This window comes from Nannobrachium achirus (assembly GCF_963921795.1).
Source record: "Nannobrachium achirus genome assembly, chromosome: 21".
In the NCBI taxonomy this organism is placed as follows: Eukaryota; Metazoa; Chordata; class Actinopteri; order Myctophiformes; family Myctophidae; genus Nannobrachium; species Nannobrachium achirus.
In genome coordinates, this window is record NC_137828.1 from 34,036,347 (window position 1) to 34,053,743 (window position 17,397).

General features: G+C 44.6%; 1 protein-coding gene across 1 annotated transcript in view; it reads right to left on the reverse strand.

The window, feature by feature from the left end:
- The window catches only part of prex2 (phosphatidylinositol-3,4,5-trisphosphate-dependent Rac exchange factor 2), a gene marked incomplete at its 5' end in the record, with an annotated part of 212,214 nt that overhangs the window by 69,080 nt on the left and 125,737 nt on the right, over window positions 1-17,397 (reverse strand). Inside the window, 5 exons of the mRNA XM_080751545.1 lie at window positions 1,555-1,637; window positions 4,255-4,349; window positions 5,318-5,497; window positions 14,759-14,966; window positions 16,031-16,256. Of these exons, the coding sequence (XP_080607671.1) occupies window positions 1,555-1,637; window positions 4,255-4,349; window positions 5,318-5,497; window positions 14,759-14,966; window positions 16,031-16,256 (792 nt within the window). The remainder of the gene's footprint in view (window positions 1-1,554; window positions 1,638-4,254; window positions 4,350-5,317; window positions 5,498-14,758; window positions 14,967-16,030; window positions 16,257-17,397) is intronic.

Here is a 17,397-nt window from a genome sequence, read left to right on the forward strand (position 1 = left end):
AAAGGCCACATCCCCAGTGTCAACCTTTGCCCCCCGGGTCACAGCTTAGGGCATATCCCAATTTCCCTTTCCTATGCATGAACCATGACACGAAAGCAGCAGGGTTCAAGGGTCAACAGAGGAAAAACATACATTTGCTCATGTGTTTCCATTCAGAAGACATAAGTACGTAGATGCTGGATGGACAACAACGTAGCTTTTCTAGCTCTCTTTGCCTGGGATCAATACCATTTCCGGGTTTATGATCCGGGTAGGAGCAAAAATAATAACGTTACATCATCATAACTGGAACCACCAGCGCTGTTTAAAATGTGTTTAGTTTGCTATAATCGTTTCTTTTCTATTGGTATAATAATCGTTTGGTATGTCGGCAACCCATATCCATATTTTAACTGTGACGCCAACCGGAACCAACCACCAGAACCAAAATGTTTTTTTTTTTTTGTTTTTTTTTTTCTAAACCTGATCACACGGCTAGTTTTAGAACATTATAAACAAGGCTTTCCTCCGCAATGTAAAGTCTGGTGATGCGAGGTTACGTCAAACGGTACAGCATGGTTCAAACAGTCAGATTGTGTGTGCACTGTAGCTTGATGAAGCAGAGACATTCCTTGATCCCGTCATTCGTTATTATTATTTATAGCCATAATCATTAGTTGTTTAAGCCCCTATTTAATTTGATCGGTTCGGGCTATGGTCTTGTTGTGACAGGCAATGTTGCATACTGCATCAGAACATTTTCCCTCACAATTCCGTCACAAGTTGGCTCGCTGGCTGGCTGACAGGAAGCAGCGTTAGCAGCGCTACCTTAACACTTCTGCTGCCTCTTACTTTGAAGGGATGCTTGGTGCCTTGGTGCCGCGCCGCTTCCTCCGTAGGCCGCCGCTATTATTTTGAAGGGCCGGGCGGGGTTGTTTTTGCGCAGATGGATTATCACTTTACTTCAACGTTTACGTCATCTAGTCACATGACAGTGTGGGCCCAGAAAAGTGTCATGGGATCAAAATGTATTTTTTTTGAGTAAATGAAGTCTCTTTATGGGCCTCTCAATGGATTTACTATGGAGGAGGTTCACTTCGCGTGCACGCCCAACGTGCATTGTAAACAAGTCGCGGGATTTACCGATGCACAGTGGACCACAGAGCCGTATAGTAAGTCATAATATATTTACTGTATTTACAGTAAGACTGACTGTGAGCGTCGTCAACGGCACCATGATATTAACCCTTTAAATGACGGTGAGAACTGTCAACGGCAGCAGATGTGTTAAGGAACTACAGGGGACCATTAGATCATTAGTTACACTACACACCAGTGATTTAAATCATGTGTCACATGTCATGTCATTTGATGTAATTCATTCGTCATACAAACCAAAAACATTACATGTGTCATACATCATCCACCATAGGTCATATGATGCGGCTCACAAGTCATACATCTTCTGTCCAACATCATTTATGTACACATCATTAGTCATACTGTAATCCCTAAGTCAAAATTCATTAGCTTCATTCATTCATACGGTTGGTCTTCAGTGAGCAGATGACTCACCTGGCTGAAGAGATGTTCCAGGAAGCTGTGCAGTTTCTTCTGCTTGTCATGGGACAGCCATGCGCTCGTGGGCATCTCGTCTCCTACAAGGGAGCATTTCAGCAATGGTCAGTACCATATCGTTGCTGTTGGGCAGAAACCTTGTATTGTAACTTCATTTATTTTTATTTTTTTTCATGAATGAATGAATGCCCTAGGCCTAGCGTAAACTTTGTCATGTGACAGCCATGCAAAAATAGCGAATCACCGAATAGCTGATCTACAAGCTCACAACATGTCACTCACAATGTGCTGTGTTGTGAGCTTGTAGAGCTCCCATTTCTTTCGGTTTTAGAAAAATCTGAAAGGATTCGAATGCCCAAAATAGGAATGCCAGGTTGCCGAAAATGGTTAATTCTCTCTGTGTGTTTATGAAGATTTAACCAATTAAACGTTTAAATAAGAGCTCTTGACTGACAATAACTACATTCAATCAATTGGAACACAGGTTATTTTTCCATTTGCAGAAATGTAATGGTTTTGGACACAGAAGGTCTTCCACACGACGTTGACCATATGAACATGCATTACGTCACTGTTGGGCAGAAACCTTGTATCAGGGACGTGCTGGGCCCCTGATTCAGCCCGGGAAAAAGAGTTGGAGAGGCCCTCATTGTCATTTCAGTCATGACAAGTGACAAGCCAGTGGGCCAATTACATGAGTTATATTTCGTCATTGTCGGGTGGAAACCTTGTATGTCCAAAACCGTTTGTTTTGTATTTATCATTTAAAAATGATTTAAAATAGTGAAAACAGCAGATCTTGCTTGTAGATCGGCTGTTTTCACTACTTTTGTGGAACGGCCTTGTATGATGAAGCAGGGCTTTGCTTTGCAAAAAAATGTACAAATTTGAAACTTGGGAGATACAAGGTTTCTGCCCGACAGTGACGATTTACTTTGTTGGCCGCCCAGCTCCCAAAATGGAACAAAGGCCAACATTTTATTTACATTTTTTTCCTAACGGCCGGCCTGGAGCGGCTGGGAATGAACCGGCCGTTCGGGAGTTGTCCCGCTTTTCCCAATGGCCAGCACGTCCCTGCCTTGTATCTCCAAGTTTCAAATTTGTATGTTTTTTGGTAAAGTAAAGCCCTGCTTCACCATACAAGACTGTCGCACAGAACTAGTGAAAATAGCAGATCTATAAGCACACAACGCCTTGCGATGCGTTGTGTGCTTGTAGATCAGCTATTTTCATTATTTAAAAATTTTAAATGATAAATACAAAACGGACATACAAGGTTTTCACCCGACAACGACGATTACATGCACAAAACACAAACATGAAACACATGCATGTGCACACACACACACACACACACACGCACACATGCGAGCGTGCATATATGCGTATGCTTGCAAACACACACACACACACACACGTGCGCTTCAACACAAACCTCTCCAACGTGCACTGCTGCTCAATTAGCATGTGTTATCAATTTAGAATCAACAGAGGCATGTTTTGGCAGGTCTTAAGCGAGTGTCCTGTGTGTCTGAATGTTGTAAATGTGTGTGTATGTGTATTTGTATGTGCATGCATGCATGTATGCGTGCGTGTGTCTGATTCGCGTATGATTAGCTTCTGATGAGGGCATATCTGACATCACACAGATGTGAAGTGTGGGCGTGCCTGTGTGTGTGTGTGTGTGTGTGTGTGTGTGTGTGTGTGTGTGTGTGTGTGTGTGTGTGTGTGTGTGCGTGCGTGCGTGCGTGCGTGCGTGCGTGCGTGCGTGCGTGCGTGCGCGTGCGTGCGTGCGTGACAGAGACAGCTACAGTGCTGAGGGAGAGACAGGGGGGTGGGGGGCTATTTGACTGGACGCACAGCTGTGGAAAATGTTAACCGAAACCCTTGTGAGTGCTGTGGCCGAATGCCTGCCATAATCAATTAGTTTCGTCTCCAGGCCCTGTTTTTGTTCTTGGGCCCTAAAAGGTATAATCATGCAGTTAGATTGTAATCATGACCTGTCAGTTATGGGACCATCATTCTGTGTTGTGGTCGTCCAGGGCCGGGGATTATAGCGTTCAGCTGGAGCCACGACTCGTGTTTTATCACAGCGTGGTCTCGCTGTAAACAGAATATTCTGCTCGAAACAACCGCAGCCCTTAAAGACGATACACTGGGCCGCACGTTTGTACTGTAGAGCCCCACGTCACGCAGGCTTTTCATTGCTTGCGTGTGTGTGCCAGTGCTCCTTCTAAACCCATTGGGCTGTCATGTGTAAGTGGTTTTGAGCAATGTACAGTAGTGAGTTTGCAAAGTATAGCGATTTCTATTGTATAAACTTCATTACATAATGTGTGGGGGTGGGGAGGTAATATGGAGTCATAGTCCCATAAAAGAGTTGCCCCTGTGTCACAGTCGTTTTCACATCCATACTCTGCATTCACTGTCAGTGGTTCTCAAACATTCTCATGTCAAGGATCCCCAAAATCGATACGTGTTTGACTGCGGAACCCCCAAGATGTTGTGCCAAGGACCGCCATAAGTGAAGATCTGTCAACATCATTTCTATTTGAAATTTTTCAACAATAGCGGAAAAATAAAACAGGTTTAAATGTGCACACTTTTCCTATTCATTTAGCTGGGGACCCTGTGGAACCCCCTCACTTTGAGAACCATTGATCTCTACACATACTGTAGATAGATAGTGTACTGTACCTGAGTCCATGTCATCGCTGTGTACATAGGAGCTACAGTGGCTACTGCAAATGCTGGTGAAGGAGACGATAGAGTTCCTGTTGCTGTTACAATCACTGTGGAGAAGCAGGTACAGAAGACAGCTGTTACGCGTCGTCATTCATTCTTTTAACCTTATATTGTACAAACATACATAGACAAACATAGATCATTTCATTACTTCTTCCTTGCTTCTCTGGTTACTTCAGTGATAAGTAATATTTTATCCGTTCCTCCCTAATCCCAAGGAAAATTCGGAGGAAAGGACACCAACGTAATTTTCCCTATCATGCAATGGACCAATCCCCAATCACATACACACCCATTGTAACTGTTACAATGGGTGTGTATGTGATTGGGGATTGGTCCATTCCAACCGGCAGATTCGTTGCACCATGGGTGCCAAACTGCAGCCGGAGGTTTGGTAGAATGCACTGGAGTCAGTGGAAGCCTGTGGACCAGCTCATGAACAAACACTATTTCTGAACGATTGAGACCTTTATAACATACTCAGCTCAAGAAAATAAAAGAAGGCATGTCAATTTTTTTCTGCTGTGTTGATTTTCGATGTGCGTGTCATTTTATAGTGGTATCCAAAGAGCACAAAGTGTGTTTCTGTACGTGCTACGTATCGCAAGACCACCGTCCACTGTTACCTGTCTGGCAACCAAATCTCGCGATATTTCCGAGGCAGAAACTATTATTATTTACTGTTATTATTATTATTTAGTTATGTACTGTGCACATCGAAAAGCAATTGATTGTAAAAAATAACTGTGATATGTCTTTTATATCCCTGAACAGATTATATGACAAAGGTCTCAGTCGTTCATAAATGTTTGTTCCAGTTTTGTTCATGAGCTGATCAGGCCGGGCTCCATTCACTGACATTTGCACTTATGGCCAGTCATGGCGCATACCCCGGCGTTGTCATGTGATTCCCTTCCTTCCATACATTCCTTGCCTAATCCCTTTCTGCTTTCGATCTCTGAATCTCAACATGTCTATTTTTTCTTTCTCCATCCGGACTTCTTTCTCACGTCACCTGTAGGAGTCTCTGTTGCTGATGGTGTCATGTCCGGAGTCCTCCTGCTCATCGCCCGCTACATTGAAACACACCTTCTTGCCGTTTCTCTCGCCCCTCTCTCCCTCGCTCTCTGCAGAGATGTAGCTCTCTGGGGTCTTTGTGTCCGACGTCGGCGGGTGAGTGATGGAGGACAGGAGGCTGACAGAGTGGCATTCACGGAAACGAGGAGAGGGAAAAGGGGAGACCGAAAAGGACAAAATGGAGGAAGAGGGATAAGGGTTATTCAAAACACAGCTATACAAGTCACAAACACTCAGGAAAGCACATAGGAAAGACAGCTTTGATAGAGGTGGGATATACCGTACAACACACATGCACGCAAGCAAGCACACACACAGTCATTACTTCATTCAGTACACACGCAGCTGTGTGGGCTGTACATTTGTCTTAACTCACTTAGCGCCGAGCGAGCCAGATTTCAATATGAATCTGCGCTTATAACGCCAGGAAATAGCTATATTGAATCCCCAAAATCACATTACATAAACAGGTACACGTGCCTGCGAATGCCACAGGATGACCACTAGAGTGAGCCATAGCCAATAGACTTTCCATGGTCCCATGTTAAGTCAGAATAAAAAACAAGGTTCAGGAGATAACAGGATGGTACAATGACATGCTCTCCATTGACATTCAATGGACAGGCCGCGGGCCGCCATTTGAGCTCAATACTGCTCAATTCGTGCTTGATCGTCTCAAACCACCATTGGTATGGGCATCGGAACGTATATAGATGCCACACAGAAAGTTTCCGAATCAAAATCCGACTTAGTGAAGCTACGTGAGGGTCGGATGGTTTGCATTGAGCCTAGCGGCTAACAGAGGCCTACGTAAACAGGAAGCTATGGCTTAAAGGTGACGTCATAATCGTATCCTTTTTTTTCACGGTTTTCATCTGTATGCTAGTCGAAGGTAAGCTAACCGTTCCGCTCCGTCTATCAACCCAAATTAAAAGCTTAAACAATGCTTTTATATAAAAGTCGCTCCGAGTCGCTCGGCACTAAACGCCATCATTAGTTAGTCGCCCCGAAAGTCGCTCGGCGCTAAGTGAGTTAATATGGCAAAACATGTTTTACCAAGTTTCCAGTTGTTATGGGTCCAGTGTGTGTGTGTGTGTGTGTGTGTGTGTGTGTGTGTGTGTGTGTGTGTGTGTGTGTGTGTGTGTGTGTGTGTGTGTGTGTGTGTGTGTGTGTGTGTGTGTGTGCGCGCGTGCGTGCGTGTAGTGTAGTGTGCACGCGCTTGAGTTCTGTACTGTATGTGTGTCAGTCTGTGAACTAAATAACTCGAAAACGAACGGACGAACATGCGTGAGACGTGCCGACAATGATCAGCTGCCCCGAAGAAATAATTAACCGTTGGGTCAATTAGAAGAACAATCACATCTCAGTAAGAGAGACGTACTGTAGAACAAAAGATGTTGGTGCCGGCAGGGTTTGCGCCCCCCCAAGGGTGTTTTTAATTAGCTTGTGTGTGTTTCTTGCTGCACATATAGGTGTGTGGGCGGCGTGCGCATGTGAGCAACAAGCTGAACTCATGTCTGAGAGTGAGGACTGGAGCAGCTGATGGAGCAGGCCAAATAAAACCCACAAGTGTTTGTGTTTGGCTTCCGCTGCACACAACAAATTCAGAGGGCTTTGAGGGCTCCACACATATTAATAGGTTCATACTTTGTAGCAACAGTACAGCTGTGTCAACAGACGCTGCGCTGCAGAAACCAGCTCTCTGCTCGCCATTACTGTCGGCCCACGCTCCTATCAGGGGAAGTTGGGAAGAGCAGGAAGAGGCCGCCTGGGATATTTTCACAGTTGCAGCAACACATGGTGGCATTTAAAGCCATATTCCAAATAAATGCTGGGGCTCGGGCTTCGCTGAGCTCTCCCTCTCTCGCTCTCTCTCTCTCTCTCTCTCTCTCCCCACACACACACTGACACGCAATGTCTGTTTGCATTTCAGCCTAATTTCATTACGTGTCCGCTTACATTTTCCATTGTGTCATGACACACAAGCTTTGAGGCCTTTTCAAAGAGGGGGAGGGATGCATCGTGCAAGTGCGGGCTGGTGGGGGCCTACGCAGATCCCACCGAGGTAAACACGCTGTCACTTGCGCTTCACAAACGCATCTCTTGATGATAGACCTTCATGCCTGTTTATCATTTCAAACGCTGTTCCTCGCCCTGCCTCCCTCCCTCCCTCCCTCCCTCCGTCCGTCCGTCCATCCATAGCCCTCCGTCTGCCACTCTCCATTCAGAGGCCGACTGGGCCAACGGACATGCCCTCATTATGGTGCAGAGTCCGCCACAATGCCCCTCCAGTGCAGAGTGGCATTCCATCGCCATGGAGAAGCTCTCCGGGCTCTCTCATTGGCTACCAGTTAATAAGGAAGTGTGCACAGTTTGGGGGCCATTGGGGCACGGGGCATCGGATGGAGCGGGGGAGAATAACAATGACTGGATCAGAGCAGAGGAGGGATGAAGGGGAGGATGAAAGGGGGGGGAGAGAGAGAGAGAGAGAGAGAGAGAGAGAGAGAGAAAGAGAGAGAGAGAAAGAGAGGGAGAGTTCACCAGTGCACTAAGCCAAGCAAATCCCAAGGCCTCAGATGTCTTGCTGCTTGCTTGATGCAATTAATGTTACTCACTTCTATATACGCTTCCAAATTGTACATCAACAGCCTTCAATCTACAGCATAAGCACATCTGCATTAAAAGCATCCAGGTTTCTAACCCAAAATTTGCATGTTCTTTCATCTCAACTGCCTAGCTGAGAAGAGTTGGGAGATGATGAGTGCAGATCTAAAGCAGTCAATCAGGAAATCATTCATTAGAGGCCTCATTAGAGACATACAACAAACATATACATGCATACAATACATACAAACTGTAGACTTCACAGGCATAGTGACGGGAGAAGATGAAAAGACAGAGAGTGGGAGGAGTTGCTTGTTTTTAACTATGTTGTTGTTGTTTTAACACTGTTACTATACTGTCTACTACCATGTTTGTTTGTTTTTTCCTTTTACTACAGTGGTTCTCAAAGTGGATTAAAGGGACTCTAGGTTATTTACTATTACACAAAACGTAACAATAAGCAATCCACAATAACAATAACCTTGGTGTGTGTGTGTATGTGTTTTTATTGGCAATGTAAACGTATGTTTTCTCATGTCAATAAAGCTCCTTTGAATTGAATAGAAAGATTGTGTTGGGGGCATGTGTTGTTAACTGTTCTAATACCGGATGGCAAGAGTTTAATGATAGAAAGCAGACCCCGCCCCTCTCCTCCGGTTCTAAGACAGAGGTTCAAAAGCCACTGCTCACGCATAAGCCTACCTCTGAGGTCCGCCAAGAAGTTACATAACGACAACCATCACTCAGTGTCCACTTGTTTTATTTCCTGGATTACTCCACATGATGATATTCACACACATTCCAGTGGATGCACTGTACACTTCCTCGCTTGACTGTGGTGCTTGGGAAGTGAGGATGTGTTTGACATGCACAACACACAAAGATCACCTCCGAAATGTTGGCAACATGACATGTCACATCTGCATCGTTTCAGTTAAAGGTCTGTCACACACACACGTCCAAGAGTGATTTAAGAACCAAAGAAAACACACAGAGAAAGCCCATAGAGTAAGTGTGTGTGTGTGTGTGTGCGTGCGTGCATGCATGCCTGCGTGTCTGGCACAAGTGGTGATGGTGGGTTATACATAGGAATGAATCATTCGGTAGGATTACAGATAATGACGCAGAACAAGATTAAATTAAACAGGAACAAACAGATAGCAAAAGCCTTAAAATAGACAAAGCCTTGGATAGACAAAAACTGAGAGTCAAGGGAGGATGACAGTTACAGTATGTCTGGACAGACACAGGCATTTTAAAATGCTTTATAGCAAACTCTCAACAGGCTAAGACAACCTACTGTGGACCTTACAGGTTCACACAATTTACTGGACTGTAATTGTTTTTTTAACACATCTATCCTGACTTCACGTGGAGGGCTGAGTGTGAGTTCAGCCATGGAAACAGTACCGGATGGAAATGTGGATTCACTGCTTGCTCGTGGCCACATTGGCAGGGCAGGCATGGACGGCTGGCACATGTAGACCTATGGTTTCACCAAGACCCCGATGGCATCCAACACATACAGAAGTCAAAAGAGACGTGGCCAGGTTGTGACTACTTTTCCATAACTGTCAAAGGTTGTCACACAGACAGCCACGGTTGCCCTCACTGGACACCCTTAATTAACACGCTTCTGACATGTTTAATGTGTGCTCGTGCCTAGGTGTTTGTGTATCCGTGTGCATTTGCATGTGCACGTGCACGTGGGCAGCTACGTGAGTAGACTGTAAAAGTGAGAAAGGTCAATATTCAGTTACTGGCCACGTCTTGGCCCATTCGTGAAACTGCTCTGCTAATTGGCACTGACAGGATGCATGACAAAATTTGTTCAGACCTAGTCATTACCCTGCTGTGGCCGCGACACATAATTGCCATGCCTGGGTGACAGCTCCGCTACATCTAGCCACTTTTAATGTCTTTCTGTGGAAACTGAGGAGACTTCTAATAACCCGACACATTCACCCCGCTTCCAAAGATGGCAAGTGGGTGACTTTTTGGCACGGCGTTGACCAAACGTCAAACTTTGATTGGAAGGGGGTAAACTCGACAGAACATGTTGACAAGGGGGGGATATGAGTTACGATTCTGTCTGAATATCCAGCCTTACTGCAAGCAATATTTAAGCTGTATGCACAATATGTTGATTAACATAAATGGCATTCTTTGCTTTAATAATAATAATACCACACTAAAGCATATTGCTCCTTGTATTAAATGTGTTATATGGCAAATGTGTTTTGACTGCATTTAAGTTCATTTCCAGGATATAATAATAATAATAATGTATTTTATTTGTGTTGCACTTTTCATTCACAGGGAAGTGCTACTTAGTTAAAAAAAACATATAATCAACCATAGAAGGTTAAAAATGTCGGTAATACTTTATATTAAGGTCACATCAAATTATATTGCTGACCGTAACTACACAACAATTTAAAGTTATAGCATGTAACTTTTTTTATAAAACAAATCATAAAATTGTCCTAACTGTTAAATCGCTAAAGTTTTAGAACACCAACTCCGTTAATTTCATCCCCTAAAGCCTTCTGTAAATATGTTTTCTATGATTCTGACCGGGGACCGGGTTTCGCGGCAAAATTACGTCATCACACTACCGGCCAATCACAGCGAGGGTTATACACTGCCGGCCAATCACAGCGCATCTTGAAGTGGGGTCGCTATGGCGGCCATATTTGTAGTCGCCCGTGTGTCTCTATACTCAAAAGGTAATCTCGCCTACCAGGCAGGGTGAAGGAGTCAGTTTCTCCGGAATTCCTGAACGCACAGGAACCAGGGACCCCTCTAAAGATAGCTCTCGGCGAGGTGGAGGCAGACGCGGGGGTGTGAAGGTACGAAAAACGGCCGAAAGACGCGAACGCGACCGCGGTTTGCTATAGGGCTACTGACCACTAGTTGAGCATCTTACACAGTATAGCTTTAACACGAAAAGGCCTTCCTAAAATGGAATGGTTTGTAGGCCTGTTTTAAAAGAGTCCAGGGTCTACGGGCCCTTAAATCACTTTGAAGGCTGTTCCACAGATGTGGTGCTGCCAAGCAGAAAGCCCGGTCCCCCATGGTGCGGAGCCTGGTACTGGAGGACCTGGAGGAGGAAGCTGTTCGCATATCTGAGGACTTTGAGATTGTGAAGGTTTGTGGGGTGACGAGATGAGGGAGCCAGTGCAATGAGAATAGGATCGGGTGTTATGTGTTCTCAGTTAGGATCCTCGCAGCGCCGTTCCGGTTGTATTGCAGCTTCTGAACACTCTTGCCAGGGATCCCAATGAAGAGCATGTTGCAGTAGTCCAGTCTAGCCCATTTAGGCCTAGAATTATTTAATGCTTTAACTATTGAAAAATAGCAGATATACAAGCTCACAGCGCTGCAAGCTTGTAGATCTGCTATTTTTTAAAAAAACATGTTTTTTTGAGCGGTGGTCACAACGCTCCTATACGTGGCCGTGTGTGTGGGTACGTATGTCTGTCTGTCTCCGTGTCCGTAGCCTGCAGTAACATTTTCTGACCACACATGTTAAGGGAGGGGCGCTGTTGGAACAACATATTTTGAGATGAGGGTCCACGGCCAAATACATGTAATTTTGGGGGTCCTTGACATGACAAAGTTTCAGAACCACTGATTTAGAAGAAGGATTTATAGAATCGGGTCAAAAATATTGACTTGCGAAATGTTCACGATTTTTCAAAAATAGCAGATCTACAAGCTCGAGCTTGTATATTTGCAATTCATTAATAGTATATAAAATAATGGTTAAAGTGGTTCCAATATAAAGTGACAAAGATTTGCGTTCAGGCCTACGTAAATGGCCTAGAGGAGATAAAGGCATGGACAAGCTTCTCTCCCTCATCCCCACACCTCCCCATCCTCAACACGTCATCGCCCCGTCATCCTCGCACCTTCATCCATCACTCCCCCCCCCCCCCCCTCCTCACTACCATTTGTTCATCCTCACCCCTCTTTCCTTTCTTCCCCTTCCTCCCTACCTCTTCCCTCCTCCCCAATCATCTCCATCCATGCATAATTCCCTATCCTGACAGGTTCATCTCCTTCTTTTCTAAATAAAGAATGTTAAACAATGTTTGGTTCGAAGGCGTGGTTCAGAAATGTAGACAATCGTATCCATGGTTTGCAGAAAAATGACATGCCGACGTTTAATTCTTTTCTCTAAACACCAGGCTGACATTAGTCATTGCTGCACAAATATGTTACCATCATAGAGAGGCATGTCATAAAATAGATGTAAAGTTTGGATTTAGAAATAGGTACTTTTGTCTTTTGCATAGGTCCTACACCCAGAATGTGTCTGTCTGTGTTGTGTGGTCTAGATCAGTGGTTCTCAACCTTTTCAGGCTGTGACCCCCCCCCCCCCCCCCAAAAAAAAAAAACATATTTGAACTGGGGACCCCCCACCCTGGCCTGCACAAGCACTTGGAATTGTAGGAGTTGGCATTACATTTAGTTTGACTCAATCTATTCCATTGTGAAAATAGCCGCTTTGCGAGGCATTGTGAGCATGTAGATCTGCTATTTTCACAGGTTCTGCATCTAATATTTGACAATTTGACCAATGTTTGACCAGAGGTACTAAAAAGGTCTTTAAAATCCTTAAATTGTCACTTTAGAAATGTATACTGTATGTTGGTCTGTTGTTTACTGTTGAGTGAGAAAACAATGTTAACATTTAGCGAAACGTCTGGGGACCCAAAATAAATTGGGGACCCCACAGGTTGAGAACCATTGGTCTAGATAAATGGCATTTCCAGAGGGCACCTGGCCTCCTGACACGCCCTTCATTGAGTCTGCACTTCCTGTTTGGGGGAGGGGCAGTGTTTCCCATTTCCTGTCTGCAGCCTCATGTGCCACAAAACAATGAACCCGTCAACAGCGCACAGAACACAGACTGGCCAGCCAGGAAGCACTTTGGTCTAACACGCACATAAACGAGCAGTAAATCCATGCCCATACACATACATCAATTGCACACGAACCCTCAGACACAAATTGAAGCGCACATCCTCTAAAGTACTCTCTTTTCCCCCGCTCTCAGCTACAAACACGCATGTGGAATTACACTCATGCGAACACACACCCAAGCACACGGGCGCACACGCACACACACACTCACACACAAGCGCACACACGTGCTTGAGAAATGGCCACAGCGTGTGCATGTTAAGTGCCAGGTGCAGCGCACTGAACAGACAGAGCGCTACAGTTACAGCTCGTTTTATGAGACTCTCGTGTTTCAAAGGACAATTCTAAAGGAGCAGAATCAATGGGAGGCCATCTCCTTCCATCAGAAACAGCACGCCACTTTAGGTGTTTAAGGGCAATATCAATTTTCCCCACTGTTTTACAATTCATGGAGCAAACGTTAAGCTCAAATTCGAGCATATTTTCTTAACATATTATCGTCCCTTGTGGGAGTGATTTTTCATGTTTTATTTATACGAACAGGAGCAGCACGGAGCGATGGGTGGACAACATGTACATAAGTCTGTGGTGCTGTGTGAGTATATGTGAGTTGCTTGGCCTACTGATGACTAGGGATGGAGCTCGAAACTAGCGCCCGCTACAAACTCGATAACAAAACGAGTGCCCGGTATCAATTAGCTTTGGGCTTATCAAGCTTGTTATCGAGCATAGCGGCCCATGGCGTCATGTTTAAACAATCAAGACAAGAGGCGATCAAGAAATTATTACAGTATATAAAGCCATTTAACACTTATTGCACACTAATGAATGATTGTTTTAATGATATTGAATGATAATATTTGTTAGTTTGTCAATTGTCATCTTCATAGATGGTGGTCAGCCACAAACTCACAGTCACAACAACTGGCCAACAAAAAAAGATACCAGTTTTGTTCAGAATTTGCCAACATTGGGCTCGATAAAAGCCCGGCTCAATAAGCCAGGATCAATAAGGTGCTCATTATCAGTAAGAAATAACAAGCTCCATCCCTACTGATGACATTTGGGATCTCTATACGACCTTAAAGGATAACTTTGTGTTTTTACAACAAGGGTTCATATTTTAGATAGTCATTAGAGAAAAGAAAATATGAGTGTTAAAATGTTTTCATTTACTTCTTTCTATCGTTTTAGTGATTTTAACGATTTTGATTTGGCTAAATATGTGTTTTTAGACACAATAAGCCTATTCCCAAGATGCACCGCAATCTATCATGGGCAGATGTGACTTATGGGGGCTGGTGTAAATAGTAACAAAGAAATTGCCGACTTATTGTGTCTGAAAATACATACTTAGCCACTTGTATGCATGCCCCGACCACTGAAATCAAAATACTAAAATCGCTAAAACAATAGAAAGCAGTAATTGAAAACATTTTAACACTCATCTTTTCTTTTCTCTAATTACAATCTAAAATATGAACCCTTGTTGTAAAAATAAACAAAGTTGTCCTTTAAAAGGGACCCAGGTAGACTGACAGAAACAGTCAACTCCATGGGCACAAACGATACGATACACAGACAGACGGGTACAACGGGTTCTTCCAAATGCCCCGACACTATGACATATTGGTCCGATCAGCGGTGCAACATAAGTGTACAATTTACAATTACAATTTAGGCATTTAGCAGACGCTTTTAATCCAAAGCGACTTACAATAAGCAGGTAATACATCATTATAATAAGCAAGATAATATGTCAGTACATCAACAACAATATAACAATGCATAGGTGTGAACCTCTATTAGTTGTATATACTTGTATTCCAATCTAGCTACTCACTCATGGATCTGGGCACCATGGGTCTCCATCTCCTTGACAACGGTGGTAAGCTTGGTGAGCAGTTTCTGATAAGCGTCCAGGGTAAGTAGGTCTTCCTCTCGCAGCAGGAAACGAAGGCCGTGGCCCTCCGTCCTGCCCAGGCTGTGGCCCGATGGGGCAGCCATACTGGTGATTGTGTGTTGGACATGGACCATGGGGTTGAGCTTTCCTGGGAGGGTGGAAAAAGCACAGCACCACAGCTATGGATTGATCTCAGAGAAACAGTTTCACCCTACTGTATAAAATGTTTAAGTAATAATCAAAGGCAAATGAAGGTGCCTGTATAAAATGACGGATACCAAGATAAGACATAATGAGCACAACAAGGAAACCGACAACATGAAAGTAATACTGTACAGTAGGTGTTTAGCTGCAAGCAAGGAGTTCAAGGATCAGAGTCATACAGAGCGAAATCCAATGTCAGTTTAACTCTGAGTATCCTCAGTGGTGAGATTCAGGACTATTGTGAGCTTCAACAACACATATAAAGGTTGTGTGGCGCTTCCCAATTGGCACAATGCCAGGGAAGTCCAATTAGTCACATTTTTGGGTATGTCACTAGGCAACCATAATAAACGGGGGATTTCGGTCGCAGTGGGACCTTCAAACAATGGCCGACATTATGCAGTCAGTCTATATATACACTTTGTTCAAATGAAAACACCTGGGGTCAATAGTTAATTAGGGGACTGGGAAGAAGTGGATGTGATTTCAAAGCAGAGAAGTAAACAAGACAGCCATTCTAGTTGACTGGAAATGGGGAGTTATCTTGAAAAGGCAGTGGAGATCTCATTAGAATTACTCGTATGTATTGTGAAAAAAAACTGCCTATCTAGCCACATCTCTAATCGAATTTAAACCAAACTGGTATCCACTCTTCATTGTGAACTTTCCACCTCAAAGATATACTGTAGAATACAGTATACAGTAGCAATTGGGAAACAAGAAACTGCCAAAATGTGTTCATCCTGCATTTTCCCACACATCCCTTCTACTTGACTTCTCGTTTCTATTGGACTAGTGGATATTTTTCCATAGTGCGCCACACAAAACATCACCTGGTTTGGCATTGAGGGTAAATTGTTCTTCATTTTGCCGTGTATAGTCACCTGACAATATTCCTGTGCTCCTGGTTTGATCGTCTACGTAAGACATCCTTACAGAAGAAATGGCAGACACTTTAAGAATGTAAGGGAAGAGAAAGAGGGGTCTGTTCCTCCTGTCCTCACCCACCTTGTTCCATAGTACTAGTGCGTCCCCCCTTTTCCAGGGTGTTCTTCCTGTTATCCAGCTGCACCCCGAAAGCACTGCCCAGCGAGGTGGAGGTCTTGGGGTAGGACACCTCCATCACGTTGACGTGACAGTTGGTGGGACAGAAGTCGCTGCTGTGCAGTGGAGACACCTTGGTCTTGGCCTGCTTGAAGGTCGGCCACGCCCGGTTCTTCAGCACTCGAGAGAACTGGCGGGGAAGGGAGGGAGACACGAGGTTGGAGTTACCCTTATGTCAGTATCGTTGTTATTGAGCAAAGCTGCTTACAGTGTGAGATATAATATATCTTTTTCTTTTTCTTCAGTTTTTCCCTATATTATAGGCTACATAGGAATCTTGTCGGTTCTGTGGACTGCAGAATCAAACCGCTATGACGGAGTGCCTTTATCAAATTCACCGGAAAGATTTGTAACAAGCACTAGACTAGAACATATACAGTCAGGCTTCCCACGCATTTTAAACAATGAATTTTCAATACTTTTCCATAACCAAAGAATTTTACCCGATTTCCAGGCCTATAGCAATCATATTGTGCAATAATGAGACTCTTAAACGTATAGGTTCCGAACGGAACCATGTTTATTTAATACCGGAGGACAAGGTCCCCCTATGGGATAACCAGCGCCATCTGGCGCTGCAACAGAGTAAAACTCATAAGCTCCCGTACGAGAAATATCATTTGTCGGTAGGGCTGTCAATCACAAACGAGGGCGCCGCCCCCGAGTGTATAAAAGCCCTGCGGGCTATCATAACTTCCTCTAAAGCCGCACCTCTGCGCCCGCAACTAGCGAACCGAGGGGCTTTATTCGGGGGACCTTGTCCTCCGGTATTAAATAAACATGGTTCCGTTCGGAACCTATACGTTTATTGTCATACCTCCAGACAAGGTCCCCCTATGGGACTCATATACTCCCCGAGAAGTCATGAACCGACAAGACTGTCGTGCACACCGACCACACCCGGAAAGGAGGTCCTGTCAACCGACGTGACCCCTTTCAGGACTGATCCGACCCAGACCCACAGGGCCTGGGCGTGTTCAGACAGAAAAAGACCCTGACAGACCGAGGCCTGCCTTATGCACTAAGGGCAGACACAGGTCCACCTTATAAAATTGCAATAATATAAGGGAAAAACTCAGGGTCCCCCCACGTATCCTAGAGACAGCAACATGCTATCTCAGGAAGGGGAGAGAGAGCCGCCCCACTACATAGTAGGAAGGGCAGCAGCACCCAGAACCGTATGCGCCATAGCAGAAGGCGCAACGTCCAGGTGATAGTAGGTCGCAAAGGTAGACGGCGAAGACCAATTCGCCGCTGCACAAATCTCCTCA